Source organism: Triturus cristatus, chromosome 7, assembly GCF_964204655.1.
Source record: "Triturus cristatus chromosome 7, aTriCri1.1, whole genome shotgun sequence".
NCBI lineage: Eukaryota > Metazoa > Chordata > Amphibia > Caudata > Salamandridae > Triturus > Triturus cristatus.
This window is the reverse complement of record NC_140590.1, coordinates 725,291,480-725,313,236: the sequence shown is the minus strand read 5'-3', so window position 1 is coordinate 725,313,236 and position 21,757 is coordinate 725,291,480. Positions and strand designations below refer to the sequence as shown.

General features: G+C 45.6%; 1 protein-coding gene across 6 annotated transcripts in view; it reads left to right on the top strand.

Moving 5' to 3' along the window:
* The window catches only part of CARD14 (caspase recruitment domain family member 14), a 462,412-nt gene that overhangs the window by 266,674 nt on the left and 173,981 nt on the right, over positions 1 to 21,757 (top strand). For all 6 annotated transcript variants that reach the window (XM_085617432.1, XM_085617431.1, XM_085617433.1 and 3 more), the window contains 2 exons: positions 18,271 to 18,494; positions 19,543 to 19,680. In XM_085617432.1, the coding sequence (XP_085473558.1) occupies positions 18,284 to 18,494; positions 19,543 to 19,680 (349 nt within the window). In that variant the 5' untranslated portion in view covers positions 18,271 to 18,283. The remainder of the gene's footprint in view (positions 1 to 18,270; positions 18,495 to 19,542; positions 19,681 to 21,757) is intronic.

The window sequence follows — 21,757 nt, the reverse complement described above, 5'->3', positions numbered from 1 at the left end:
AGATGCTTATCTGTGACAGAACTTTGAAACTGTTGCAGGACACTTTCATTTTAGCATAAGGCAACCTGGGTTTATAGCTCCGGCTTTAAAGATTACTAATGATTTACTCATTTCCGTACCATTTAACCAAAGCGGCCCTTTTTTTCCCAGGGAAGGATCTGTGTTTATTTAGGCCTTTGTCTGCCCAGGGATTAAGCGCCGGCCCACCAGCATTGTGAATGTGGTGGCAATAAAAGCCCGCCATAACACGCTGTAAAGTCATTCTTACCATGGCATTACTTGCAGAGTATCCTTTACAAAGTAGAATGCCGGGACTCCCCTTTCACTAATCTAAAGCATTTTATCTTGTTCCTCGTGCGTAATGCTGCTTTTCCCCTTTCTAATTTGAAAAAAAGACAAAAACGTACATGTTTTTGTGACCCTTCGTGTGTTCAGTTTTTTTTGTCCAGATGACTTGTTAACATTGACGCAGATACGTAATCCGAAAATAAAAGAAACATTTTAATTAGAGCTCCAAATGGGGGACGTTAGGCCATAAAAATATTTTTCTACGTTTTGCATCATTTTTTCCCCGTACCGTGAATTCAACATACTTGGAAAGTTCCTAACACATTACAACCACCAGGTGGCGTAACAGCCAAGCAGACCAGTGCTTTTTGGGTGGTGCTGATATTCCGGGAGATTTAGCCGTGAGCATATGTATTGTATTAATTATTTTCCAGTACGAAAGAGCTTTGTAATCCCACTATAAAGCACGTTTAGAGGCATCCGCAGATAAGGCGAGGTCCTTTTGAAGGAGGTTCATCTTTAAGAAAAACTGTTGATTGACTGATCACGTCTCTCTTTTTTTTAAAGTAAAAATATAAGGCATATTTATTTGGCTGGAGAGAGTTTTTAATTATTCACTGCGGCCGTTAGCGTGTTATGTACAGAGCAGATTGTGTCTGCAGCAGTGATGTGCAATGTGTTGCTTCTTGTAATTCTTGTAATTTGTAAGTCGTTTATTTAAAATGTGGACATTTCTCGTTGTAGTAGTGGTTCTGGCTGGTTATTAACGATGTCGAGATATTTCCTGCAAATAGTCCCTACGTAGCTACCAATTTTTCAGTTTGAATGTGTGTACCAATTTCCTATTTGTAGTGTGTTTTTGTGGCATTTATTCATCTATTTATTTGTTTTATTTATTTGCAAAGTTTTATATAGCGCTGACTAGACCCGGAGGTATCAGAAATCTTTACATGAGTATCAGCGAGTTACAGGTTACAAAAATAGACTTGGGAGAGAGACAGTGATAACACACACTTTTGGGACCTTAGAAGTGTTTAGTTATCCAGCACAATATCCTTGGTGCAACATCATCAAGTGTTGCATGGCTAAACACTTATAAGGTCCCAAAGGCGAGACCTATTGGCTATGCCAATGCTTGTTTGGATCCTTGTTGGGTGAGGTCCTCAGATAGGTTGGGGAGTCCTCCTTTATAATTCTCAGTGGCTCCAGATAGTGACTGATCAGTGTAGAGTAGCGTTCCTTTAGGGGAAGGGTCTTCAAACAGAGGGGGGGGGGACCTTGGGGGGCCTCATGTGATCCAGGGTGGGATCCAGGCTCTGGCCAAAAGAAGCATTATGCTCGGTAATGACCCATCACTAACACCTTTTAACATTTATATCCTAGCTGCAAGTGTCAAAAGGGAAGGGACTTCAAATATCCTTCACAACCAGCAACTACACACTGTTGTGTTGGGGGGGCAGCACTAAAAAGTTTGAAGAACACTGCTTTAGAGGATTATCTCAACACATGTCCTAAGAGAGAAGGGGGTGCACGGCATCTTACTGCCTGGTCTCACCACAGATCGTGAGGCTAATTTGGAGATGTGTTTGAGTCTTGGAAGATACTATGATGTGGGCTGTGTGCCTCAGTATCACCTCATATCCTTTGTGAGGTGGGGTTTGTGCTGTTTGTTTGAGTCACAGAGTGTGAGAGGCGGAGCTTGTTTGTTTGCTTGTTTTATAGAGCGCAAACTGTCACCCCTCTAGGGTATCATTGCGTTAAACAGGCCATCTAACATGTCTCTAACTGCCACTATCTGTAACAAACATTCAGGCTCGAGAAACAACCAGGTCTTAAGTTTCTTCCTTAAAGTTTTGTTGAAATCTATGTACCATAAGGTTCAAACGACCGGCAAATCCCAGGTTCCGAGTGGGGTGGTAAAACATAAAGCGAGCTCTCAAAGGGGTGCGACGGGGCAAGTAAATTACTCTCAATACCAAACACAATAACTTGAATACAATCATTTTGCTTACTGGCAGCCAATGGAGTAGCCAACACTGGAGAAATGTGAAAACTGCGCCGTGTGCCACCACTCGCCAGTCTGCCGGTAAAGTTCTGTACCAGTTGTAAATTGTATTTAAAAAAGCCAGTAGTCCAAAGAAAATAGAGTTTCAATAGTCTAAACGAGATGCAATGAAGGCATTGTGAGCTTTCGAGAAGGTGTAAAGAGTTATAAAATTATCTTTAGACAATGTAAGTGAAACAGTCAAGTCTTAACAACCGCTGACACTTGCTCTGGTAGGGTTAATGCTGCATCATTCTTAATGCCTAAGTTATTTACTACCTAACCAGAGAGGGCGAAGGCCTCAGAATAGGGAGCCAAAAAGTGGCCAGGAAATGTTCAATCTGAGAATTGTGTCTGAGTTCCACCCCTGTTTGTGTGTGCCCGTGTGTGTGTGTGAGGTGTGCTGTGTTCCAGAGTCTGTCAAATGAAGTGAAGTAGCTCACTCCACAGCATTTATAATGTGGGATTGGTGATCCTTACTTTAATCTTTCTGTGTAGCCTGTGTGATGTGGAACTTGAGTCTGTGCCCAAGAATCACATCCAGAGTAAGAGGTGGTATTTGAGCTGTGTGTTCGGAGTTTCGCACCTGTGGTCTGTGTTCTCTAGGGATAGGACTACGTATATGGATCTCACTCCAGAGCCTACTTGAGGTGGGGTTTGAGATCTGTATATAAATCTCAATTTAAGTTGTGTGCTTATGAATTTCACTCTGCAGCTGGTGTGAGGTGGGTTGGAGTTGTACTTGACAGTATAGCTCACATGAAATGGGTTGAAGCTGTGTGTTTGTGTCTTAGCCTTACTTCATATCTTGTGCGAGGTGGATTGAAAGTGTAAGAGAGATACCCTTATTTCATAATCAGTGAGCTGGGTTGAAGTGTATGTGTGTGAGGGATATATTATCTACTGGCGGTCGCCAGTAGATAGTTATAGTTAGGACCGTGTTTCCATAGGAAATCCGCAACATTCTATTTGGAATAACTTTGGCGCCGCTTGACGAATCCTCGCGAAATTTTCAAAATAGGTGGGGTGCTCCGCTCCGCTTCTACCCTGAAAGTCTCGGGGGGATTCGTCAAGCAGGGGCTGAGAAAACAGGGGGGTCCCAAAACCCGTTTTCCCCATGCAATTTTCCATAGGGATTTTTAGTCCAAGGTACAGCCCGAACGGCTGAACAGAATTACTTGAAATTTGGCAGAGAGGTAGTCCTCAGCTCAGGGATGTGCCTTTTGCTTATATGGAGTCAATCTGTTCAGTAGTTCCTGAGAAAATTGCAGTTAAAAGCACATACATATCTATAGCCACGCACGGTGCGCGCACCGTGCGAGCACCGTGCGTGCACCGTGCGAGCACCCTAACGTGCGCGAGCGTAATTCTGATTGGTGGTTACATGTTAGTCAACGTTCGAATCGGTCGAAATCAGGAAGTGTCGGCCGCCATTTTGTTTGTTTTCAGTGCAAGAGTGAAAAAGGAAGGTGGCGAATGTGAAAAGGGGGCAGGGTAGAGAGTTCCTGACCCCCTAGCCTTTGTCAGGGGCTCCCTGAAGGAACCCGAAGGCAGAAAAAAAATTTAAATTTTTTTTAAAAAAAATCGCGGGGGTGCACGCACCGTGCGCGCACAGTGAAACCCCCCCCCCCCAAAAAAAAATGTACATTTTTTTTTTTAATACGTAGTTTATAGTAAAATAAATATATAAAAAAAATAATACATACATAACTTAGCATTTAAAAAACCTTTGCAATTCACTGAAAAAACCATAGGTTTCACACACGTTATAGTTAGGAATTAGCATTTAAAAAACCTTGCAAATTCACTTAAAAAAACATAGGTTTCACACATGTTATAGTTAGGTGGATATTTCACTCGTAAAAAACCAATGAAATTCCCCCGTTATAGTTAGTTCAGATAACTATAACTCGCGCGGCCGCCACTCTATCACAAGGATGATGTCATCAGTGATGTCATGAGTGATGCCACTGACCATGTCATGAGTGATGTAATATGTGACGTCATCAGCAGTGGATTGCGGTCGCGCGAGTTATAGTTATCTGAACTAACTATAACGGGGGAATTTCATTAGTTTTTTACGAGTGAAATATCCACCTAACTATTACATGTGTGAAACCTATGGTTTTTTAAGTGAATATATATATCTATATATATCTTTAGAAATTGGGTTTCTGGTTGGCAGAGGTATGCACCCTGTTCAAGGAGGAACCACAATCCTAATCAGAGTAAGTAAGATACACACGAAAAGTTAACCTGTTCTCACCCTCTGGTAGCTTGGCACAGAGCAGTCAGGCTAAATGTAGGAGGCAATGTGTAAGGTATTTGTGAAACACAACACATAGTAACACAATGAAAACACCAAAAAAGACTGCAAACCAGGTTAGAAACAATAGATATGATTTTTATAAATAAAACAAGACCAAAACGACGACAATCCAATGAGTAGAAGTCGAGATATATGGGGGTTATCTGGTTGCGCTGGATTGGGGAAAAGTCAAGAGTTCAGGGTGACAGCAGTGGAGTGCAGAGTTGATACAGGAGCCACGCAGGGCTGCTGAACAAAGTACCTTGATCCTGGTCGCAACAGCGAGAGGCGGGATGCAGTCGAGGTGATTCGTCGATTTTCTTCATGCAGTGGTGGCAACGCGCCGGTTCCGAAGACGATGCATTAAGCAGAGAAGCCTTGGTTCCGAAGATGATGCACTGGGTTTTCCCACACAGATGAGGGGATGTGTCGATCTTCCCTCACTGCAGAGGTGGCGATGAGTTGGTTCTGTCAGCCGAAGCGCTTGTTCTGACTGCGATGCAACGATTCTGCTCCTGAAACAGGGCCAATTCGCGAGTTCTGCTACACGCAGACTGGAGATACGTCAATTTTACTGGAGCAAGCACCTGGGTCCACTTTCAAGGAACCACACACAGGAGCAGGTGGTGAGACTTTTATATCGCTGAGTCTCAGGAAACAGGATGCAAACTAAGAAGCCCTTGGAGATCATTCTGGGTTCAAGGCAGATTCCAGCTCTCCCTCAGCAGGGTCGAGAGCAGCAGGCAGCAGGGAAGCACAGCAGAAAAGCAGTCCTTCCAGAGCAGCTGTCCAACAGAGTGAGTATGTATATCTCCCACAGGCGGTTGCCACTGGGTAGTTAGGTCGGCTGTTCCATAGGAAAGAAAAGCTTTTATTGTGTTGCTAATAACTTTGGGCCCGTTAGATGAATCTGCACAAAAGGTGCTTCTTTTGGACTAGTTTTTGCATAGAAACTTTCAGGGTGATCCATCAAGCATGGCCGAGAAAAAATGGGGGTCCCAAAATGCAAAATCACCATGCATTTTCCACAGACTTCTTTAAGAAGTAATATAGCAAAAACTGCTGAGCGGAATTACACCAAATTTGGCATGAAACTAGATCTTGGTCTGCAGATTGTGCTTTTTGTGATTTGGAGTAAATCTGTTCAATAGTTTTTTTTAGAAATTAAGGGTCAACCTTTTATGTACATCTGGATGGTTGGGTCTGCGAGAGGCTTGATAGACTCTTGCGGGAATGCCAATTTAAAAATGGAACATTCTGATTGGTCCAGGGAGCTTTTTTTCCCCTTGGGCTAATTCGCTCCCACAGGAGTAAGACTACAATGGGAGCGAGCGTCCAAACAATGTTGCTGGCAGACATTACAGGACTCGGGGACTTAGTCCCCTGTCCAGAAGAAGTAAATTAAAAAAATTATAAGGCCCATGGGGGAGGGTACCCAGGGACCCCCTCTTCCCCCTTGGGCTGAAATAAAATAAAAAGAATCAGCAGTTTCTGCCGCGATCCCGCGGGGTTGGAAAAAATTAAAAATGCCGGCCTCAGCCAGTTTCATTAATTAAGGGGAGGAGGCGCACGGTCCCCCCTCTCCGAGTCATTATAGGCCACGAGGAGCCCACCCATGTGCTGCAAGGGCTCGAAGCTAGCAAAAAAGATGGGTATTTCCTGTCCCAGTCTTTCTCAGTGTCAGTTATCACTTTCTTTAACATGGTCTTTATCATTCGTTGTATCGTTTGAACAGACCATCCGTTTGGAGATGGTAGACCGATGTTCTGATCGGCCAAATACCCAAGATTTGGCATATCTGGGATATTAAATAGGGCATAAAAGGTGTACCTTGGTCTGTCAACAACTCTCAAGGAATCCCACAATTGAGAAGATAGCAATCATTGCTTGGGTAATATTAACAGTTGTCATACTTGTTAGGGGAATCACTTCCGGATATCGAGTAGCATAGTCCACAAGGACCAAAATATATTGGAGTCCTCGTGCTGATGGTGTAAGGAGCCCAACTAGGTCCATTCCAACACTCTGCAAGGATATGTAAATCATAGGAAGCAGATAGAAAGGGCCTTCTATCACTTCGGGAGTGTTTATCAATTGGCACCTGGCACAGGAGCATAATAATTTGCAACATCTCGATACACCCCGGCCAATAAACCTAAACATAAGGTATTTTTAGGGTTTTGTCCTTTCCATAATGTTATTCCCCCCCCATTTGATTATGGGCTAGTTGCAATACCTCTCTTCTGAAACTACTAGTAATGAAACAAGTGGTCCGTGACTGCTTTATAGAAGAATAAATGATAATTTATCATGAAAAATACCAGTGTTTGACTTATTTAAGCTACACACACGATAAATTATAATTTATTCTTCTCTAAAGCAGTCGCGGACCACTTGTTTCATTACTACATTGTACCTAGGTCTTGTGACGTTTATTGGGTTACCCCATTAATTTGTAATGGTTCTGAAACTACTAGACACCAGCAGTTGCTCAAGCTGTTGGGTTCCTCCTCTAGTTACATGGCAGAGTAGACCCCTTTTTAGTTGAAAACAAGGTCCTACCTGATTGGGTTCTCCCTTGTGAGCTTGCTCCCAGCGTATCAACATACCGTCCTCCCTCTGTGCGGTTCGGAAACTAGATTGATTGGTCCAACTTCTTTCTAGATGTGAGATGGGGGTCAATGGTGTGACTAAATTTCCTTTTTTCTACCCTCCCTTCTTGCCTAGACTTTTCGCTATATCTCCGTATCACTAAAGGGGGCTTCCCTAACCCATGACCCCCCAATAGGTTTTGCGGTCTCCAAATAGTGTTCACATCTGGGGTATTTCGTGCCTATTATCACTTGTTCTTCTAATGAGGGTATCACTCCAACCTTCCTAAGTTGTGGATCACCCTCAACGTCCAACAGAATATCAGTTACTGAGTATTTCCATTTATCCCCATGTACACAAGTGACAGAGACCTTCTCTCCTTCCCTCAGCTGAGCTCTAGGGATGATTTTTTGATTGACTACCGTACAATGGCATTCAGTGTGAAGGAAGGCTTGTTGGGTTTTTCCATTAGTGTGTATTTTCTTCTTATACTGGTTCATGCTGGCCCTGGTCTAGAATATCCAACCCAGGTATACCCCCCTTTCATTGGCTTGGCTGGTGGAGCCTGCTGGAGACACTGAAGAGCAATGTGGGCTCATTTCACACAGTGAAAGAACTGTGGGCCCAGCAAAATGGCCTTTATTTTCCTGCGGGGTTCTGAGAGGATGTTTGATGGCTATGGGTGGTTGGACCTCTACTCTCGAGCTTCCTCCAGGAACTGTATAAGGGGCTCAAGTCACACTGGCTCTAAATTCTGGAGGCAGATGGTAAGCACAGGCCAGCTCAACTGCTGAGGTAGATGTAACATTGGGATTCTGCATGACCCAATGCTGTGCACTCGCATGTAGAGCATCAAGGAACTGCTCCAAGTGTATTTTCTCTGCAATTTCTACTACACTGGATGTACGGGGTTGAAGAGCTCTATTACCCATGTCCCAAATCCTATAATGGAGAGTCTTGGGATTGTCCCCTGTGGATCACTTCTCCTTCCTAAACTTAGCCCAGTTATATTCAGGGGCCCACCCCATTCTCTCAATAATGTTTTTTTATGTCCTCATAAGATGTTGTTCCTACTGGATTTGCTGATTGATAAGCGGCTAGTAGCTCACTGGACAACAGGGGTGCTATATATAGCCCCCAACTTTCAGGAGCCATGCCACCATACAGGCCACTCGCTCAAAGTTAGTAAAGAAATAGTTCTGGGTCATCACCCTCCTGATATTTATGTAGCACTGTTCCCAGGACATGTGGACGTACCCATGTGCTGACAATAGCATCTGTTAGCGTCAATATTGCGGTGTCCTGCAACTGCTGATTACTGGTAAGTATAACAGCTTGACCTTTTAAGGCATCCTGAAAAGTCTCATGGTCCTGTTGAGCAGCTTGGGCTTGCTGCTCAACAACTAACTGTAAGTGCCGTTGTCCCTCCGCTAGTTGGGTAAACATTTCTTCCAGAGGCACCGGCTGTGTCATGCTTACAGGGATACTGTATCCCACTTCTGACACCACTTGTTATAAGTGGACGGACCCAGGGATGTGGGATGAGGTTTCCCAATGCTTTTATTTGGGTTAGGCTTAAGATAAGTAACCAAATGAATAAAGAAACAGCAATGAGCCACTCCTGTAAAGGCTACTCCCTGCTCTGACTTCCCTCTTCAGTCTGCAGATTCTAGGGGAGGCCGGTTTCTTCTGCTCATGCTGTCAGATTCAAAGAGTGAAAGCCACAAGTACCAAATTAGTAGGACATACCTGCCCTAAAATTAAAGTTTGTGCCGCTACCACCACCTACCCCACCACAACTTTTGTTTGTATGGCTTATTTTCCCCATGTAATTTCCTCCACTCTCTAATACTCTTTCTTGGTTGTTTTATTGCACTTCCGCACCCTCCCACTCCTCCTTTTTAAGCCACCACCTCCACCAATTGGAAAATATTACTCCTGGCACTTGCCTGTGGCCACAACCAGGGGGTGGCTGTGGTACCCAGGGCCTCCTCCACTCTTGCCAGGCTTATTCATGGTAATTTGTGTCTCTTGGAGCAGCCTGCTGCTGCCGTCAGGATTCCCTCCTGTGTCGCACCCTGTGTCATACTCCCTGGCAGTTTCTTCATCTTCTTCCTCTCGAGCCGACATTCCCTGCATCATGCTGACTCCTCTCCGACACTCTTGCACCCCACAGTCGCTTCCATGGTCAGCGTTCTCCTTCTCGTGGCTCTCCATTTTCATGCTGAGGCTGGGCGGTGTTTCTTAATGTTCAGCCCCCAGCAAGACAAGTATGTTGGATGTTGAAGTCCTCTGACTCCCTCTGGTGGCCGTATTGGATTGCCCGATCGACTCCCAGAATTCCTCATACTCCTTTTTGGTGGGAGGTTTAAAAATGCTACCACCAGGTTGGTGCAGGCAGGGAAACTGCTGTATCCTGGGGGTGTGCTTTCTGGAACACAGCAAGTAAGCTGGCTCAGGCAGGGGGGCCACACTGCTCTCTTCCCCTTTTTGGCGAATTTTGGCCCCAGGGGTGGGCTCACTCGGCCCTATAATGGCTCGGGGGTGCACACGTCCCTCCCCTTGTTGAATGCAGCCCGGGGATGGTCTCCTCAGGGCCTAAAATAGCTTGGAGAGGGTGGCGCATGCCCCCCTCCCCTTACAAGATGTGGTTCCAGGGATGGGTTTTATGGGACTAATAATGACTCAGGAAGGGGGTCGTGCAGCTCCCCTACCTTTTAATTTAAGTAGCGTCTTTGGGGGATTGGATCCCAAGAGCCTTTTCAAGGCTCGGGGAGGGGAACAGCACAGCCCCCTCCCATTAAGAAATACATTGGCCCCGGGGCATGGGGCCGGCTCAGGGAGCGTGGTCACGCACCCCCCCCCCAATAATATTTAAATTGGGTCATTGGGAGGGGGTCCCTGTCGCTGACAATGGCTTGGGGAGGGGGGCTGTGCAGCCCCCTCCCCTTATAAATACATTGGACCCCGGGGATAGGGTGCCCAGGGTCTAATGAGGCTCTGGGAGCAGGGCCATATGGCCCTCCTCCCCAATAAAATACATAAGGCCATGGCCGTGTGGTCTTCAGGGCCTAATGAGGCTCAGGGAGGGGAGCCACACAGCCCCCTGTATTCATTATTGGTATGTCGTTGAGGGGTGGGCTCTCTGGGGCCTAATAAGGCTTGGGAAAGGGGGCTGCATGCCTCCCCCTTTTACTTGATCTAGCCCAGGGGGTGGGGTGCCCGGGCCAATTAAGGGTTGAGGAGTGGGCTGCATGCCCCCTCTCCTTAATATATATGTTTTTCCAAAGGCCAATCCTACACTGCGCACGCCAAAGGCTGTGCTCAGTGTGGGGTTAGTAGCCTGCTGGGGGGTTGGCCACAGGGTCTGGGGGCAGGCCAAGCCCTGTGGCCAACACGCCTCTGCGCATGACCAAAGGCTGTGTGAAGCGTGAGGGTGGCAGCTTGCGGGGAGTTGAAAACAGGGCCTGGCTGCTAGACAGGCCCTGTGGCTAACCCCATACGACCAAAGGGCATACACGGCGTGGGGTTGGTTGCCCTTCGGGTGGCTGTCTGTGGGGAGTTGGACGCAGGGCCTGGCTGCGAGCCATCCTCACTCTGTGCGCGATGAAAAACCGGGCGCAACATGTGATGGGCTACCTGTGAGGCGTCTTCCGCAGGCCCTGGACGCAGGCCATGCCCTAAAACCCCTGCCACTCACGGCCAAATGCTGTGCACAGCGGCCGGTTGCCTTTCCGTATTGTAATACTACTTTACCTAGAAATGCTGAAACTAAACAAAAGTTAGAGTAACGTTATAGTTAGGTCTGATAAATAGATCTGGTTTTGTTTAAAAAAAAAAGAAAACCTTAGAAATTCACTGAAAAAGCCAAAGGTTAAAGGAGCGGTATAGTTAGGTGACTATGTCAGTGTTAACCTTAACATGTTGAACACATAAATCACAGAAATTAACCACAGCATATTGCATCAATCATGACATATTCTATGACATCACTAATGACATAATCCAGTGAGTAGCAGCAGCATGTGCTGCACTTGTTTGACACAGAGCTCACCAATGTCTAGGCCGAGAATGTCCTAGGGAAGAATGGTAACAGAATGTTATTTTTCGTTTCTCTGTGTCTCCAAACAGGTTTAACTGCTAGTGTTCGGGTAAACAATGTCTTCTTCCAATTTGCCAAGGAGTGCTAATTTTAACCCATTAGCAGTATAATGCTATCTCTGCCCTGTCAACCAGTGGGTTATTTAACACGTTTGCTCAAAAGAAAAAAGGCATTAAGCCAGGAACGAAATTTTATTTTGCATGTCAACTCTGAGATTTGGCACTACATCATCGGACACCCACCAACAACTATTTTTGATCTTTTTTTTAGCCAAGTTTGTTGCATTGTGGGGCTTGTAGTTTTGCTTTTAACAGGTTAATTATGGGCTCAAACTCCAGCATACAAAGTGCTGTTGGCTAGAATGGCAGAACTGGCTTGAGGTATTATACATAACACATAGCCACTTGTCAGCGAGGTTTTAAATTTCTACAACGTTGTCTACTCAGTTTTAATAACTGCTTGTTCCATGCCTAGAATCAAGACTCAACTCTGCTTACACATTTTGTGTTCACTCTTTCATGCACACACAACACAAATTAAAGGAAGCATAGGCTTTGTGGATAGATTTGTTGTATACGACTTGGAAAGTTTTATACTAAGCCTCCCTACAAAATTAAGGTACAACAGGACAGAAGCACAACCTTCCCTAAAGCAAAGAATCAGTTGAGGACAAGTGGCAGTTATAAAAGAAACATCACACAGTTGTCTCACAGATGCAGGACAAGTACAACTCAAGTAGTAAAATGCTAAATAGGGAGTCAGAGGAGGTAAAAGACTGTTGTGTGCTCTTAGTAAACAGACATAAACATACAAGAAGTACAAAACTCAAACCTCTTATGGAATTTCCAAACATTGATGTGCTCACACAGGAGGACTAACCCTCACCCACTTAGTATGATCTGCTTTATCAGTGGGTTCACATTTAGCACTGGGAGGCCTCTGAGAGGACAATTCCTCTATGGTTGTACAGCCTCCTAGTTATGGATTCCCTAGTTTGGGTGAGAGTGTCACTTGTGTGGACATTTATGTTCTCCCTTTGTTAAACTCCGAACTACAGTAAAGTAGTATGTGAATGAGCTAAAAATGTTTTTACTTGCATCCCCCTACAACACAATCAAAAAGATGAGGGCCAGGAACTTACCAACTGACTTGACTCATTTGTTCCATCAATATGCTTCGGTGCGCGAGTATTCCCCCAATGGGGTAAGTTGTCTTCCCTAGGAATATAGGTATCACACACCAAATATCGTGAAACAATCCCCTATCGTATATGTTCACCAGCCTCAGAAGGAGGCTATGCGGAAAATTGTCTCAGGCCCCGCTCTTTGAAGAGGCCGCAGGACATTCTATTGACGAGGCTATCAGCTCTGTAATCATAGGCTGCGTTATCAAACAGGTCTTATGCATTGGCCTTAAGACCCTGAAACACATGCCCGACACCAGCGGTCTCCTGCCTTGCTACCAGTACCAATAGGTCACTGGTAGTAAGGCGGTGGTGGCTTGGTCCCAACATTCTCCTATTGTGATGCATCCTATCTGGAAAACTAGCCATGGGGAGGCAGTGAAGATCAGCTCTTAGCTCACCTGGACCACTTGCCCTACTGGAAGGGTTGCTGACTGCCTCTATCTATTGCAGAGGTTCACATAAACAAAGTGTATTTTTGATTGTTTCACCTTAGGACCTTAGATTATTTAATTCTACTGAGTGGTCTTTATTAGCATTAGTGAACCTCACCCTTCCGCTGTGAAAGTTGTTATTGACTCATGTCACTTGTTTTGTTTCTCCTATGTAAGCCTTTATTTTTGTAGATGGAGCAACACTATGGCCTATTTAAACCACACAGAAAAGAGATTGTTGTATAGTACATATCCTGAACTGAATTATTTCACGGTGCTCTCAAACATGACCGTGACGGGAAAGATATAGAGGGAAGAAAAGTAACTGTTGTGGGTCACACAGTGTGCTCAAGCTGGGAAGCTGTGATTTAAACTAGATTCTCAGTGTCAGGAGGACCCTTCACTGCTTTCGACCTGAGTCAAACAAAAGCTTCTGACAGCTGCACCTTGGACAGAAATAGTGCACGCTTCCCTCCTTTAGAGAACAGGTATAGCTAGGGTACCATCAGCACAAGCTTTTCCCATCACAGAACAGGTACACATTTGGCAGCAGCAGTGAGCTTTACTTTCTCACAGAACAGGGATAGCATAGCAAGAGTAAAGGAAGCTCCACCAGGGCACACTATTAGAAGCTTTTATCATGCACAGAACATGCGCTGTTAAGGCAGGAGTGATATGTAGGTTATAGACAGATTTCTGGAGCTGGCGCTTCACCCGATGAGTGAAGCATATTGATAGATGATTGAGTAAATATACAAGTTCTGACACCATTCTCACTTAGGTGATATTCCTAGTGAGCCACCTGTAAGTTCTGCTTCCGTCACTTGAAGACCTACTGTTAGTGTTACATCTTTGGTGTCCCATGTGTTGAGAAGTAGCCGCTACTTACTAAGCCAATATTATTTTTCGAGCTGCCTGGCCACAGCTAAAGTACCTATGCTGTAGATAAGCACACCTCTTTGAAAAGGCGTTGAATCTGCATGCACTAGGTGCTGTGGAATCCCAGCCTCAGTGCTGCACCTGTTCAAAATGTTGTAGGCCGCTGGTATCTCACTCCATAGTCTGAGCGGTGGTTTGTAGTTGTGTGTATGGGAGACATGCATCATAGCCTGTGTGACTTGGGTTACAATTTCGTGTTTGTGGGTGTATGTAAGAGACTCTTAACCCACAGCGTACGGAAGGTGTTTTGAAGTTGTGTATGTGTTATAGATAAAATGGGAGAGACAAATTAGACTTACTCCATAGCAGGTGTGAGCTCGAGGTATGTGCATGAAAGTGTTTTTTGCTATTCTATTAGAGAGAGGCTTTTTCTTTAGCATGTGTGAATTGTAGTGTTGGGTATGACATGCAGAAGAGTCTTCGTGAGGTGATTTGTTGCTCTGTGTGTGATTCTCACTGCGTAATGTGTTGCTATATGTCTAATTCTTACTGAGTAGCCTGTGTGATGTTGGTTGGAATTGTGTTTATGTTGGTTAGACTCTGACTCTGTGGCATGAGTGAGCGTGGGATGTTGTCCTATTTTGACCCCAAACGAGGTATGAGAAAAAGATGGTTGGAGTGGTTTGTTTGAGTGTCAAACAGTTAGCCTGTAAGAAGTGACGGAGTAAGCAGGGTTATAAAAACTCATGTGTGATTATGGTGCCCACCGTAGGCAGACCAAAGTGACTGGAAAGCTCCAGGAGTGAGAAACATCATAAGTATGTCGGAAGGAACTTGGGGTGTTTTTTAACAGTTCTCACAATGAATAACTCAACACAGCACCTTTACTCGGATGTACTGTGTCAAGATTGCTGTGATCGGGACACACCGTTGAGTCGGTGTTTGATAACCGTATAATGCGGCGTATTTCTATTAGTTGATAAGATGTGCTCTCGATTCCCCTCTTATCCACTGCACCCGAGAAACTATACACCTCTTACATTACTAATTACAGATGCAATTTAGTCTCCAGGCTTCATCGTGCCAGTATGGCTCTTAAATATACCCAGGATGCCAGGGTCTGACAATGCTGGGAACAAGACCTCGGGTACCCGTTCACCGACAGAGTGTGGACTTACTGCTGCATTCAAACGAAATTGGTGTCTCCTAACCACCGTCGTAAATGATTTCTACACAGAACATACACTATGCCTGCCGGCCTGGCCAAAATAGATCCCTCCAGGTCCTCCCTCTGCACTTATGACATGGACCAGTCCCATCATCGCCTCATGAGGACAGCGGTCGTCGATATTTTATGCCATGGAACTTCACTGGCCCTTAAACCCCCTCCCCCCACCCCCTCCCCACCCCCGCTCCTGGTACTCCTGGGTAATGTTTCGTCTCTCCCTGAAAGTCTTCGCCGGTTCTCAGCCATTGCTTAGTAGAGAGTTTGCCCTTCGCTTGGGCAGTGTATTTCGTCCCACTACTACAGCCTGGCTCAGGAGTGACATACTGCGATCTAACCAGCGAAGTTTATGCCACATTACAACCCCCCTCTTCCAGACCCAACGGCTTTCGGCAACCCAATTGCAACTATTTACAAAAGCTAGAATCAGACCTTCCGAATACATCCCCTCAGTCGCCTACCAGCACCGTTTCCCCCGCACCACTAGCTAAGGCATGGTTGACTGAGATACCCCCCCCCCCCCCCTCATCGTCCCGCCCCAGCCACCATTGCTTCATTGCAGATTACTTCTTTTCGAATTTCGTTGATGCCGAGTCCTTCATAATATCTTTTGATACTTATTGTTTTCATGTATGTTAAGACATGCTAGTGTTAATAATGATGATATATTGATATCTGTAATGTCCGGCCTTCTCTTGTTACCAGAAAATATTAAATAGAGTGTTAAACAAATAAATGCTGCGTATTTATCTCACTGAAAATTAAATATTCATGCAAAAAATAGTATGTGGGAAGGAATGAAGTGTTGCTTCTCTTTTCAATGTTACATAACGTCACGGGAGGGGTGAGTGGTAAATAGCAATCATGCAGAGCACACAAACACAGGACACCGAGCCTCATGTGAAAGTGTGAGTTCACAGTTGAGTAGTGCTCATGAGTAATGTGTTCCTCCACTGCACTCCGCCAGTGCTTAATTTGTATAGGTTCAGGTGCCAGAAGCTCCCCTCAGAAGCCTGCGGCCGAAGCGAATAAATGATGGCGCGCCGAATACCATCACTGGTAGTCCGGTATCCACCTCATGCCTCTTTAATCCAACACCAGGCACTCCCTGCCCCTTTATATCACTCACTGTCTCTGATTCCTGCTTACTCTCTGTGTGACAGTTTTTCTGTCTTTCTCTTCTGCCTTCTGTCCCCCATGTGCTTTTTTCCCTCTCTTGCGGTAAATGATTGATGAAAAATAAGTGCTGGCCTCCAAAAAGGAGTGCTGGTGGGCCCCACTGACAACCACCAGCCCAAATTAGACACTGCACTCCACGATGATGACAGACCGACCGGGCTTCTTCAGTCCGACTCAAAGGACCATCTGGTTTCCCTCATTACCTAAGAAAAACTGTGTCAGAAAATGTTTTTTTTCCTTAACCATCCCCTACACAAAAGTTTAGGTTTCAGCATATTGATAGTTATCATTCTTTAGCAGTTTAAATATGTAGATCAACCAGTGCTTAATTTGAGCGTGTGGTTTACAGTGCTTGGCACTGGCATTCAGTGTCAACACCGGCACTTATGAGAGTCTGCCACATAGTGGCACTGTTTGTCCAATTTATAGACGAGCACAACAACAGTTGTTTATTAATTCAATATGTATTAAAAATGACAAGTACCTGCTGCCAAAGCCATTCTTGCAGCTTTGGGGGCCTGGAATTGTCAGAGTTGCCGCAACTGTAGGCGTGTGATGGTTAGTAGTTGTGTTGTTACTGTAGTTGGCAGTGCTGACAGTGGCAATGGGCAGTGCCTGCGGAAGTGACCTCCTAATGAGGGCACTGGCACCAATTTGTTTTGCAAATTAAGTACTGAGGTCAACGCTGTGCATATGTGTCATTCTGACCACATCCGAGTCGCACTCCACTGTGTCAGGACCCAGTCAGTCCTGCATGTCAGTGGCTCTCCGTGCTCTTCTACTGCACGAACAGGAGAGCTTCTGTCACTGACCAGGCTCAACGCTGACTCAAATGTATGTGAGCTCGTTCCTTGTCATATTCATCCCATCTTGACCTAAAAACAAGCACTAGGCCACATCATCTCAAACGGAGTGTTCCAAATGTATCCTCCAGAAGTGAAAACAATTCTGCAGATGTTGTTTTCATAACTACTGACAGTGCACCAGACTCCAGAACTAGATACATTACTCCAGGCAAGTTCGAACAACGCATGTGCAGTGATAAAACAAACTATTTGAAGATCAGCTTCCTATTTACTACTACCCAATAGTATTCCCATACTAATTTCCCCCTCTGATGTAATCACCTATGATGAATCCAACATGCTTCTGTCAGCTCGGAACACCTTGCCTTAAACCCCATACATGTGGCGTGCCAACTCCTATGACACGGACTACTGTGCTCCCCAACTGGAGTCATCACTCTATTAAGTTCAGTAGCAGGTGATAAGCATTCTAATAAGAATGACAGACGAGGGTTATAGGTTCAAAGCTTTATATAATGAATTATAGGCAGCTTACAAAATACATGCCATTGGGAAAATTAGGCGGCAAAGCATATGAGTCATAACTCAGTACAGTTCTAGGTGAAATCCGGCATAAATTTGCCTTCTAAGAGTGGGGAAAGGGGAGATTCCTTACCATAGAAATGTACACCCTTTTAAAGGACTTTAGACAAAGACAGTCATACATCTTACATGTTTCTCAGGATATACACCAATAGGGAATAAGCAATAGAAGACATTTTATTACGGAATACACTCGGAGATTCTCTCATGATAGCAGTGCATGGTTTACGCAGACATTCTCACAGTTAGTTCGGCAGTTCAATGGATTCACTGTATGCTCATAGCCTGGGACAGTTGAAGCATCGTTGGTACATAGCAAAGAGGTCTCTGGGGATGTTTTTTTACAGTTTATTTAGTGCGTGTCTTGCAATTCTTTATTTTGAGCAAAAGAACAAAAACAAGTGATCTTGGTGAAGTCAGCAAAGAAGGAGGGCATTGTAAACACAACTCAAGTTGGCATAAGCCCCGATTGCAATGCGTTTTAAAGTGAAAGGAGATCAGCTCTCACACTTCTTACATAGCGGTCTCTATGACCTTATCTCTGTCTTTGTGAGACAGTAGGTGCAGCCCTTTTGTGATATGTGTTTTGAAAATGTCAGTAATTAAATTATTGTAAAACATATTTTCTATTCTTTTCTCTCTTCATAGTTGGAAACTGACCATGGCAGCTGGAACCCGTGAGGATTTAGAGCTGAATGCCCTGGATGAGGAGGAGCTATGGGAAATGATTGAGCGTCACCGCTACAAAATCGTGAAATTTCTGTGCCCGTCCCGCCTTACCCCCTACCTGCGGCAGGCCAGGGTGATGGATCACCTGGATGAAGAGGAGGTGCTGCATAACCCCAGGTTAACTAACAGCGCCATGAGGGCAGGTGAGCGCCCTCACACTAAAGGTCACTCTCAGTGGGACGCGGTTGCCATGCGCACACAGCCGAACACAGGTGTCTCAACATTGCCTGTTGTGCACCTGAGTCACCCTAAAGGCAACATGCACACGTGGACCATACATAGTCCTCTTATGGTGGGCTTAAGCCTTATTTAGTACGGGTTAATCTGTCCGAAGATCTCCGTTTTACCCTCTTCTTTCCTCTTATTCATTCCTTCCTTTATCCTTCACTCGTACCACTCTCCTCTGTCTTGACCCCCTTGTTCTGCCAGTGTAGGTAGCGTTCATTCTGTGGCCTACTTACTGTCAGTCATTCGTATTTTTACATCCTCAGAGGCAAATAGGGAGGTTTTGCAAGTGGCTGTCAGGGCATAGTTTTGGGGGAGGGGGTGTTTGGGGTGTAACGCCCCCCTAAAAATGTATTTTCTGGTAAATAGTTGGGTACAGGTACTTTCAGGCGGGTATAGTAAGGGGTCTGTTGTCACAGACAAAAACGCACACACAGTCTCCCTCTCTGCTTTGAAAGTCTTAAAAATTGTTGAGTATTTTATAAAATATTGTGCTTTCTCTCACTTAGTACCCCTCCCAATTTGCATTCGTTTCCCTTTCCACTGCCCCCTTATTGCCACTCATGTGCCCTGCTTGTCGTATAATGTATTTTAACTTTATGCCAGCGTGATTGTTGCAAAATCTAAAGCTCACCCCCCCCCCCCCCCCCCCCCTCCAATCTTACTGACAAAGCTCTGCCCCTGGTGGCTGTTGCCTCTGAAAGGCAGTCACATGGACGGCAGGACACAACATGATTGGCGCTGCCTCTGTCTGGCCCTAATAATCGTTCAAGAATGATTTCTTGTACACTTGCCTGTTGCCAGACGTAGTCGATGGGACCTCAATTTCTCCATTCTGTTCACCACTGCAGGAGAATCTCCTTAAAGTAACGCTTTAGAGTAACTGTACTTGAATCGATTAACCAAAGATCTCCCAAGAGCAACATTACTGGCAGGCACTTCATACTGTGTCCCTTTCCTCTGCAGGTCACTTGTTGGATCTCCTGCAAACAAAGGGGAAGAACGGGGCCATTGCTTTTCTAGAAAGCTTGAAGCTTCACAAACCTGAGATCTACACCAAGATAACTGGCAAGGAGCCTTCCCTCGATCTCAGCAGTTTCAGTGGTAAGTGAGAAGCATGTTTACGTGAGCAATAATACACCCTGAGGTTGAATGGATGGTTTCATGGTTGAGTAAAAGACTGATGATGAGATCTGTGGGGGTACAAAATACTCCAGTGCTAGGGATGTGACCTCTACATCCTCGGCATTTGAATTGTTCAATCCTAATTTTATGGCAAGACCGGAGGCTCCTATTATGCTTTTCTTATCTTGCTTTATTACACAGCAGCCATGATAAGTGAAAAAACACTACAGTTCCCAGAGGGCCAAGCGAGAAAGTCTGGCCAATGGGAATGTAATAAAAAAGAAAGTATTAACCAATCAGGCTGTAGTCACTAGTAAAACGTCACAACTGACTGCGGAGCTTCCTCTTTTCTTGCTGCTCGCAGTCAGTTAAGTGACCTTATCTTTTGCTCTGCTATTTACATATGTTTTTGGGCATTTACTGTTTCGTTTGTATGATATTCTGGCCCCGGCGTACCGCCGACATTGCCTTTGGTGCCCTGCAGTGCTTTTTCGCTCCCGCGGTCTCGCGCCGCATCCCCCATCCCCCCGCGCTTGTTGCATTAATGGACTGCCCTGTTGCGCACTTTGCTCCCGCTTCTTGCCCCAGCGCTCACCGTTGTGTCTGACTCGAGCGCTGAGTCTTTTTCCGCTGTTTAAGCCTCTTTCCAGCCTTATTCTGCCACACGGAGCTCCGGTCTCTCCTCGCGTCCGCTTGGGGAAGCTCCGGTGACTTCCTTTGTTGAAACACGCCCCTGGGAGGTTTTTTCCTCCTCACGCCCCTCCCTCCTCTCCAAGGTTAACTCTTTCCTTGCCCTGGTTGCTTTGCCCTGTGTTCTATGGAGGTTGTTAGCTCTCCCGAGCCTTTACAATCCAATGAGGAAGGCGAAGCCTTCAAAAAGGATTTAAACAATTTCATTAATTCCTCTGTGGAAAATGCGGTGGAGGTGTCAATGAGACGTATGTCCAAGGGTATGGAATCGTCTATGTTAAACCTTTTGTCCAAAGCACTGGCCCATTCTGCGGGGGATAGCAGAAAAAGAAAGGTGGTTTCCTCGATTTCTGGTCATGCTTCTCATCATTCTGCGTCATTTCTGACTAGCTGGGTTTCCTCGCGCTTGACTGAGGACCAAGCTCCTCCCAGGCCTCCTACTCAGGAGGGGTTACTTGGTTCCGAGGGCAAACGTAAGCATAAATTAAAGCATGCAGAGTCACCAAAAAAGTTGGTTATTTCCACCATTTTGGACACTGGCGATGACCTGGATGACGCAGATTATCTTTTTGATCTCTTTGGTGTCTCTGACCCTCCCTCTCCTCCCGCTAAAAAATCAAAAAACGATTCTTTCTCTTTTGAACCAGTTTATGATTCCGAAGGGGTGCCCATGTTTGACCCGGCTTCCATTCGTCATCCCAATTCTTCTGAATGGTTGCCTGTCTCTCACGTAGCAGACTACATTTCTGCTAGGTTACGTCTCCCTTTGGATGTGGCGGTCCGCTCAAGTTTAAAATCTGAGTGCCCCAAACCCTCGTTGCCCGATAAAGTTACCTTGGTCCCTTCCATTGACCAACCCTTACTCACCTTCTTCTCCAAATTCGGAAAGGATCCTCGCAAGGGAGTGGACAAGGCTTGTTCCACCTGCCAGGATAAATTGCTGGATGTCGTGGGTCCCCTAGCACGTATCTTTGACATGGCCGAGACTGCTCGCCTGGACGGATCTGAGCTCTCGGCGGAAGTCTCTTTGTGGGTCCAGCGTGCCTTTTGTTTGCTCGGTAACGCTAACGCTGCCATTACTCATGAGAGGCGTAAGGGACTTCTTATTAAGTTAGACCCCAAACTGGCTAATGTGGCTCCCCAGGATCCAGGTGCCAAGGCTAATGGTTTCCTGTTCGGAGACTCTCTGGTCAAGGACCTCAGCAGGTTTGTGTCCACTTTCGCGTCTTTGGACAAAGCCCAGCTATCCATAAAAAAGGTCTTCGCCCCACGGGTTTTTGGACGGGCCGGCAGAGGCAGGGGTCGCTCTTCCGGCCGCGCCTAAAACAACCAAGGCTCCAGAGGCTCCTTCAACAATTCCTCTCAA